Source organism: Chaetura pelagica, unplaced genomic scaffold, assembly GCF_000747805.2.
Source record: "Chaetura pelagica isolate M959 unplaced genomic scaffold, ChaPel_1.0 scaffold39, whole genome shotgun sequence".
Lineage (NCBI taxonomy): Eukaryota > Metazoa > Chordata > Aves > Apodiformes > Apodidae > Chaetura > Chaetura pelagica.
This window is the reverse complement of record NW_009954614.1, coordinates 734,607-743,164: the sequence shown is the minus strand read 5'-3', so window position 1 is coordinate 743,164 and position 8,558 is coordinate 734,607. Positions and strand designations below refer to the sequence as shown.

Genomic DNA, 8,558 nt, shown 5'->3' with positions numbered 1-8,558 from the left:
TCAAAAGCAGATGAAGAAGCATGGAGCTGAAGAACATTTTCAAATTCACTCAATTTTACAAAACTACTTAGAAGAGGAAAGTGAAACTCCTTACGGGGAACTTGCTAGTTGCACTTCCTCTTTTGCAAGCAGTGCCATGCTTATGTTGATGGTCTAATTAAATTCCTGTTTTGCTGCTCTGTCTGACATTTTTTATAATATACAGTGCTTAGACACTTCTTTTTATGGAACAGTAAAAGACCTCAAAGTAGCAGTCACCAAATTACTGATGGAATAAGTTTTTTACTGGTTTTAGCCCATGCAGGCTGACCAGACTTCTCTTCTGAAAAGAATCAGCAGTTGGCTTCAAAGAGCACAAGATTTGCATCTGAGTAATTCCACCTTTTATTCTGACAAACAAAGATCAGAGCTGCACCTTCTTATCATTCACAAAAGTGGTGGGTTGTCTCACCAAGGTGGTTGCATTAGTATCAGGGGACAGGAGAGAGCTAGTGCTGAGCTCTGGGGTGAGAGGAGCAGACACGTGTCTCAGTGGTGGAAGAGGCTGAGGGCTGGCACATGCCCTGGGGTGAGGGTGAGAAAATGAGGCTTCCCACTTTCCTCCCAGTGGGAGAGAGAGTGCCACTCCAGTCCCTGGAAGTCAGGGGGATGGAATTCTCCTTCCAGTGCAAGGAAGGGAACTGTTTGCACCCAAGTGCCCTGGTACAGCACACTCCCTCGACCAGGAAACAGAGCCTGGCACACCAGCTGGGAAAAAAAAAAACAACACAACCAAAACCTGTAGAAAAAGCTGGATACAGGATGGCAGCGTAATTGCCAGAAAGGATCTTAGAAAAGACCTCTGCTGCAAAACACATAGTGTAATCAGAGAGCCTGCAGCTGGCAGTTTCAGGAGGACACAGCCCATGGGCTACTTTTGCTAATCTTAGAATGGCATGTTCACTGCTTCCTGCACCCTGGCTGCTGAGCTTCAGGCTGGCGACAGCCACATTGGGATCCATGCCTGCTACCAGTAAAATAAAGACCGCGTGGAATCATTGCAGCTGCACAGCTTTGGTCAGACCCAGAGAAAGGGAGCTGTGTTTTCAGACTGTAACTAAAAAACAAAAACAAAGAAACCCCAAAACCATGACAACCCCAAAACAAGAGGTCAGAGAGGCCAAGAGGAAGTGCAGTGTCTTCTCTGAGTGAAGGCAAAGGTTTATGAAATGATCTCTTGGAGGAAAAGAGACTATGAGGGAGGCAACCCTTCCACTATAGACACTGAGCACCTGCAGCTGCTCAGCCTTAACTGAGTTCCCAGTTCAGGTGTATGTTCTGCCATGCCCAGTTTTTCTGACAGCCTCCCAATCCACCCTGCTTTCCTCAGGTTCATTCCTTGCTCCCTTCTCTTTCCAGCCTGTCCTCCCTCCACAGCAGGGAGCCACCCTGCAGCTGGGAACAGCTCTCCCTCCCCACTTAGCCCAGCCATAATTTTTCACAAGCAGCAGATTGCCCTGCTGATCTGCTTATCTCACTGTTTCTTCCGTTCCCCTTATCTGTCACTTCCCCTGCCTGTGATTGCTCCAAGGAAGGCTGAAAAATGGGGGGAAGATGCTAGAAGTTCACTGAGAGGAGGCAGCTTGATAAGGCTTTTGTGGCTGGATGTGGGAAAGCTGAAGTGTATGGGAAGTTTAATGGGGAAGATGTAGTCAGGATCCTGGAAACCACATGTCTACTGGGGCTTGTGGGCCTGCGAGAAGTAAAATAGCATTTGTTGGGAGCTACAGCTCTCTGAGAAAGGGAAAGGCCCTTTTCCACAGTGCAAATGAGCCTTAGCCATGCTGCCCTGTACCAGGTATTTCAGACTAGAGATTGTTCCAAGCTGGGCTGATCCTTAGTGTAAGGTTACTCCTTGCTTGCTTTTAGTCTAGAAACTAGGATCCTAAAGCAGTTGCTCTTTAATATGATTTCAGGTTTCCACAGCTGTTTCTCCAGCCCGTATAGTGTGGTGACCCAAAGGAAGTGGTCCATATGTGGACCAGATTGGCATTTTCAGGGCCTTTCACCTCCAGCAATGCTGAAGAAGTGATTGAGTTAACGAGACAGCAGGTCCCTCCCAGGCAGAGCAGCACACAGTGAGAAGGAAGGGCACTGCTGGAGCCTTTGGAGAAACAGAAACGTATTCTTCTAGCAACAGCCTTTGGGGAAAGTTTCTGACTGAGCAATGGAAGAGTATTGAGGGAGAGGGATGAGAACCATGAGGTCAGACATGGGTTCATGGTGGTATGGAGAGTGGAGGTATGAGCTTCCTTCCAGGTTGATGGTTTGTAGCCTGGTTTGTTGTTTTGAGGTCTTCACCTCTAACAAAACAAGGATTGTTGGTTAGTTGTTCTCAGTTCCACTGGTTCAGTTTTCCCTGGCATTAGATACTAGAGATGAAGAACAAAGGTTTCCTTTCATCAGCTTTCTACTTATATCACTTGGTACACACATAGCAAAGAAAACAAACTAAATGTGGGATGACACCAGGGCTGTGTGCTGTGGGAAGAGCAGCACCATCCAGTCCCCAGTAAGCCTCCCTCTTCTCAGCCTGTTTTCAGCCCAGGGGAGAGGAAGCTTCTCTCAGCCCTGGTATTTCCTCCCTCCCTGCTCACTTGCCTGAGTATTTCACTGCCAAAAAAGCACAACAGCATAGGGATCTTCCCAAGCAGATGCTGGCTTGCTGTGGGAACAGGGAACGGCATCTCACTGCAGAACCACTGGAAAAGAAAGGGCACCAGTGACCAGGGCAGTAAAAAAAGGAAAGGAAGGTTGAGAAGGTATATGGGAACATCCATCTGCTCACTGCATGGAAGAGGTGAGAACAGACACTTGGCTTGAGATACTTAGCTTGCTTCCAGTGAAAAATACTGAGTGTAGGCTCTTCAGCTGAAATGCTCTGCGTGTGTTACTGGTTTTCTGGGATATTTGAAAATGCAGCTAGGTCCCATCTTCCCAAACCTCTTGTTCTCAGACTACATGATTGATGCCAGATGTGAAAACTCTGCTTTAAGTCCCTTTTTACTCTTGAACTTTATAACACATACACAGGCTTCTTTCTAGCCTGCTTGCTTTTCCCAGCCTTTGCTCATAACTTGTTGTTCCCAATTTGACAGAACAGGCCAGCGGAGACCAACTCAGAGGTGGATAAGTCAGCATCACCCTCCGTGGCTCAGCTAGCAGGGAAGTTCAAAGAGCAAGCAGCCAATATCACTGGAAAAGAGGTAAGGAGATCCACAGCCACCAGCAGGAAACTGAGTGGGAAATGAGGCACTCGCTTCTGCCCAAAGAAGTTAGAGCATCTGTGATGTGAGCATGCACCCACCTTGATTTTGGATCCTCACAAAGGATTTGTCTCCTGGTGCAATTATACTAGAGATGAAGAACAAAGGTTTCCTTTCATCAGCTTTCTACTTATATCACTTGGTACACACATAGCAAAGAAAACAAACTAAATGTGGGATGACACCAGGGCTGTGTGCTGTGGGAAGAGCAGCACCATCCAGTCCCCAGTAAGCCTCCCTCTTCTCAGCCTGTTTTCAGCCCAGGGGAGAGGAAGCTTCTCTCAGCCCTGGTATTTCCTCCCTCCCTGCTCACTTGCCTGAGTATTTCACTGCCAAAAAAGCACAACAGCACAGGGATCTTCCCAAGCAGATGCTGGCTTGCTGTGGGAACAGGGAACGGCATCTCACTGCAGAACCACTGGAAAAGAAAGGGCACCAGTGACCAGGGCAGTAAAAAAAGGAAAGGAAGGTTGAGAAGGTATATGGGAACATCCATCTGCTCACTGCATGGAAGAGGTGAGAACAGACACTTGGCTTGAGATATTTAGCTTGCTTCCAGTGAAAAATACTGAGTGTAGGCTCTTCAGCTGAAATGCTCTGCGTGTGTTACTGGTTTTCTGGGATATTTGAAAATGCAGCTAGGTCCCATCTTCCCAAACCTCTTGTTCTCAGACTACATGATTGATGCCAGATGTGAAAACTCTGCTTTAAGTCCCTTTTTACTCTTGAACTTTATAACACATACACAGGCTTCTTTCTAGCCTGCTTGCTTTTCCCAGCCTTTGCTCATAACTTGTTGTTCCCAATTTGACAGAACAGGCCAGCGGAGACCAACTCAGAGGTGGATAAGTCAGCATCACCCTCCGTGGCTCAGCTAGCAGGGAAGTTCAAAGAGCAAGCAGCCAATATCACTGGAAAAGAGGTAAGGAGATCCACAGCCACCAGCAGGAAACTGAGTGGGAAATGAGGCACTCGCTTCTGCCCAAAGAAGTTAGAGCATCTGTGATGTGAGCATGCACCCACCTTGATTTTGGATCCTCACAAAGGATTTGTCTCCTGGTGCAATTAAAGCTATGGCAGTATCTCCCATGCAGTGCTGACTTGTGGACAAGCATTTTGGTAGAGCCCCACATCAGGACAACTAGACACTGTAACTGAGAGACTGTAAACTGTGTGCCTGGCAGTAGCAGACACCAATGCATCTACTGTGGGGGCTGGATTTTGTGGGCAAGGGCCAACAATGAATAATGAACTAGCTAATACTGAGCCATGGTAAAAGAAAGCAAACAACTGATTATGTGGTGTAGAAGCCAGTGGCAGGTCACCAGCACCTTGCTCACAAAAAGAGAATGTTTTCTTCAGGTATTGCCTTCTGTACAGAAATAAAGCTGTCTCTTTACTTGCCCTCATTACCTCTTTCCAATGACACTTCAGACTCTGTGTCTATCTATATGGCACTTATATTTTATGTTATTGAAAGCCCACTCTGCCCACTTGCCTCACAAGCTGTCTTTCACCAGGTAAGCAAAATGCAGGAGTACTTCTCTTAGGAAGAAAGGGAAGTCAGAGTGTTGATGGATGAAGGCTGACATTTTAGGAGAGCCCCCTGTATCATTATGCACTTTTTTAGAAGCATCAATGTTTACTGGTGGCCCTCTTCAGTCAGTGGGTGCCCCTTTAAAACTCAACTGCTTCCTTCTGCTGCTCAGCTGATTTGAGCATGTCCCAGGCTGGTCCTAAGGAGATCCTCCCTATCATCCAGTCATTAGCTGGATGCAATAGTGACATCTGTTCTGCCAGGCTAGCATGCCACTGCCTATCAGAGGTTTGCACTCTCCTAGCTGGGCCCCAGGGTGGGCACAATCAATCTCTTCCCATGCACTTTTTTCCCCCCTCTAGTCACCAATGACCACTCCCATTACAGTAATTTCCTTTTCTTAAGGTGTGGGATTTAATTGCACTAAGTCCCTCCCCCTTTAAAAAGGCATCGAGTTCCCAGGCCTCTCTCGTGTTATCTGCAGACCTCTGCTGCTCCCAAGCTAAGGCACTGTGGAGGGGCCTCACAGAGGGAAAGTAATTTTCTCCAGAGACACAGGAGGACAAAGTTTCCTGTCTTTTTTCTCCAAGCCATCTGTCACTTCCCCACCAGCTTTCTCAAGCTAGCTTCAGATTGCCTTTAACACTTGCTTGACCCATTGCAGCAAAGGGGAACCTATCAACCAAGGAACCTCTGATACATTCACCATGACACAGCACAGCATTTCATGATTGCAAAACAGTGGGGTTTCAATAAGACACGCAATGATTGCTTCCTAACATGATGCAGGGAGAAGGTCTGGCTGCCCTTGGCTGCTTAGGGGTGCAGCATTACCATGGCTGGGTGCAGCAACACTAGAAGTTAAGTGACATCAAGTCTATAGGTCCTTCAAGACAGCCAACTCTACAGAAGGCAAGGACACCATAATCCAAGGTTTCAGATGCCTGCCTGTTAGGAGGTAACAAAATTATCCAAACATTATATTGTGGATATTATGCAAGATAATAAAAAATAATCCAAGGTCCACAATACTACCCAAGTATTTTGTCTGTTGACACAAAAAGTGTGTGAACAGCTTGGCAGGAGACTAGAAACCTAGCAAACCAGAGACAGCTTGTCATCAAGACCAGAGCAACAGTTCTGAGGGACGAACTCCATAGGTACTGTGCTAAGTGCCTCTTACCTCCTAGTGAACACTATGTGATTGTGAGAGGCCATGGACATTTTGAAGGAACCAGTGTCCCTGCACTTAAATTGCCCCTAGAGAATGTTTCTTGGACAAATTAAGAGTTGCAGCTTGTCTCTGTGAGCTGCTCTTCCTTGTAAGAGAGAAATGAATGGGGCTGTAGAGCATGTTGAAAAAGTCAGAATTCCCCTTTTTGCCCCTAAAATGTATCAGATGCAAAATAAGAAAATCACAAACCAGGTAGGCAGCTGAGAGTTATTAAAAGGAAATCCTGGTAATCAGGATCAGGAAAAATCAGGAAAGGGAACAATAACAAGCTACTCCAGTGTGAGGGGGTTTCCATTAGGATACTTTGAAGATGAAGACTCTAGGAAGGCTTCTCCACCCTCCGCAGCTTAGAAGAGTGTCCTTTGCACAGAGCCTGAAGTCTCGTGGTTCATGCTGTGAGAGATACGAACTACTTTTCAAGCACTAGGATTGGGCTCGAGATGCTCCAAGCACGCCTCGCATGCTGACTACGTGCCCGCAGGCTAATACTTGTGTTGCCTCTGGATGTTTCCTTTAGGCAAGCTGAGCCCTGGCATCCAAGCAGGTCACTTTCAGAGCATGCCCTTGGTGCTTGAATTTCACTTCGTTTTATAAAAACTGATTTCCCTGCTGCTGAGTTGGTTGTTTTCTTCTCTTAGGTGCCACCACATAAGCCAACTAGGAGGAAACCACCATGTTCCCTTCCATTGTATTCCCACAAAACTGAGACAAGTGACAATGATGAGCAAGTGAGTATCAATTTAACAGAGGGACAAGGTCTTTTCTCTCTGCAACCTATTCTCTCCTGAGACATGAGATTGGAGGTTGCAGAGGTCAGGCTGTGCAGCAAAAGACATCTATCCTGCAGCATCAGATCTTCCCCTGCTCACACATACACTGACTCAGAGTGAGCTGCATGCTGTTTCCTACTTCTGTGGCATGGGCACAAGCCTTAAAGAGTCCATCTTTTTCCTTTGAACAGGAAAAAAACCCATATGCCTCTTCTCAAAGCAATGCTCTGCCTTGTCACCCTTCCATGGCTCTGCCTTTCTAGCCACTTATGCCTTTCCTGCCCATACTAATTACATGTCCTCTGTTAGTCAAGTGGTGGCAGGAAGTCTTCCCTATCACAAAACATTCACAGTGTTTACCAACATTAAAGCTTGTACCCTTTAAGAGGTGGCTTGTAATCTGTCTGGTCCTGAAATGATACCAGGGGAAATGTGTCATAGGTTAGATGCCTTAGTGCCATGTAGCAGCAGAGCCATTACACATCCCGTAGCTCTGATACTTGAGGCAGAAAGCAGGCAGCCAGCTTTTATCCCAGAGGAAGGAGACATGTAAGGTTGAGTCCTAAGATGGCTACATGACAAAAGGAGAGAGCAGGGTCAGGAAAGGGAGAAAGCAAACTTTTTTTGGAAGACACTATATGAGGCTTCATTTTCTCCCTACTAGAACCTTCTGCCTACTTCTTCCAAGTTTTCTGCCTTCACTGTGTTTCCTCTTTTTCACCTCCTTTACTACGACTTTTTCACGTTCCATTTTGTTCTGCAGAAGAGGTCTCCGAACACTTGCCCCGTGCCCAAGGTCAAGGTGAAAAGCTCTCCTATGATTGAAAAGCTGCAGGTAGGTCCTGGAAGAGCCCACGTGGCTGCCCCAGCAAAATAAAAGTGACTGGCACTTGTCGTGGCTACTTTTTTTCCCCTGCAGAGCAGCAGCAGGAGGTCCTGGAGCCAAGGAGGGCAGCTGGATAGCCCAGGCAGCAGCGTCACTGGTGGGGGCTCAGTCCCACAACACATAAACAAGGAAGGCAGAGCAGGTCTGGTGATGATAACCAGCTTCAGAAATGGCCCAGTGGTCCTCAGGCACATCCATGGGCACGGATCAGGATCATCCGGATCTCTGGGCTCCGTGGCTGGGCACAGCTCGGGTAGGAAGCAAAGGCAGGAGCTCCAGTTTAAATGCAACTCACGAGAGAAAGCGAGGGAAACCCTGGCTGAGATGCCTTCCAGCTCCCTCTTCTCAGCAGCCTGACTCGAACGGAGCCACCCGCACCGCGGGCACAGGCAGCTAAAACCCCGTCAGGTCGGCGGGGGCTGCGCTTGAGGTTCTGCTGCTCCCTGCGTGTGCCGAACGGCCCGTGGGCCCCTCGCCTCGTCCCCCCGTGACACACAAGCACACCCAGCCCTCCCTGCCCGTTTGGTGCCTCTCGGTGGCTCCAGCAGCTCCCGACGTCCCGGGGGCAGGTGGCCCCGCCGCCTCCTGTGACCCCGGCGCCGCGGGGGCTTGGCCGGGGGACTGGAAAAATCCCAGGATAAGCCCTGAGGTCCAGCTGCTGGGGAAGGGCAAGCACCCAGCCGCGGTTTCTCCGCCTGGGCTTGTTTGTTGACGGTGTCACCAGGAGGGACCGGGACCCGCAGCCCGGAGGTCCGCGCGCGGCCACCGCGGAGACCGAGCGAGGGCGCCCCCGTGCGGGAGCCGCGGGGACCGCACGCAGGGGGCA

General features: G+C 48.6%; 1 protein-coding gene across 1 annotated transcript in view; it reads left to right on the top strand.

Annotated features, from left to right (window-relative positions):
• The first annotated feature begins 2,259 nt into the window (after positions 1-2,259).
• RCSD1 (RCSD domain containing 1) overlaps positions 2,260-8,558 on the top strand; it is an 8,987-nt gene continuing 2,688 nt past the window's right edge. Inside the window, exons 1-5 of the mRNA XM_010005502.1 lie at positions 2,260-2,280; positions 3,138-3,245; positions 4,120-4,227; positions 6,715-6,804; positions 7,610-7,681. Coding sequence (XP_010003804.1) covers positions 2,260-2,280; positions 3,138-3,245; positions 4,120-4,227; positions 6,715-6,804; positions 7,610-7,681 — 399 coding nt within the window. The remainder of the gene's footprint in view (positions 2,281-3,137; positions 3,246-4,119; positions 4,228-6,714; positions 6,805-7,609; positions 7,682-8,558) is intronic.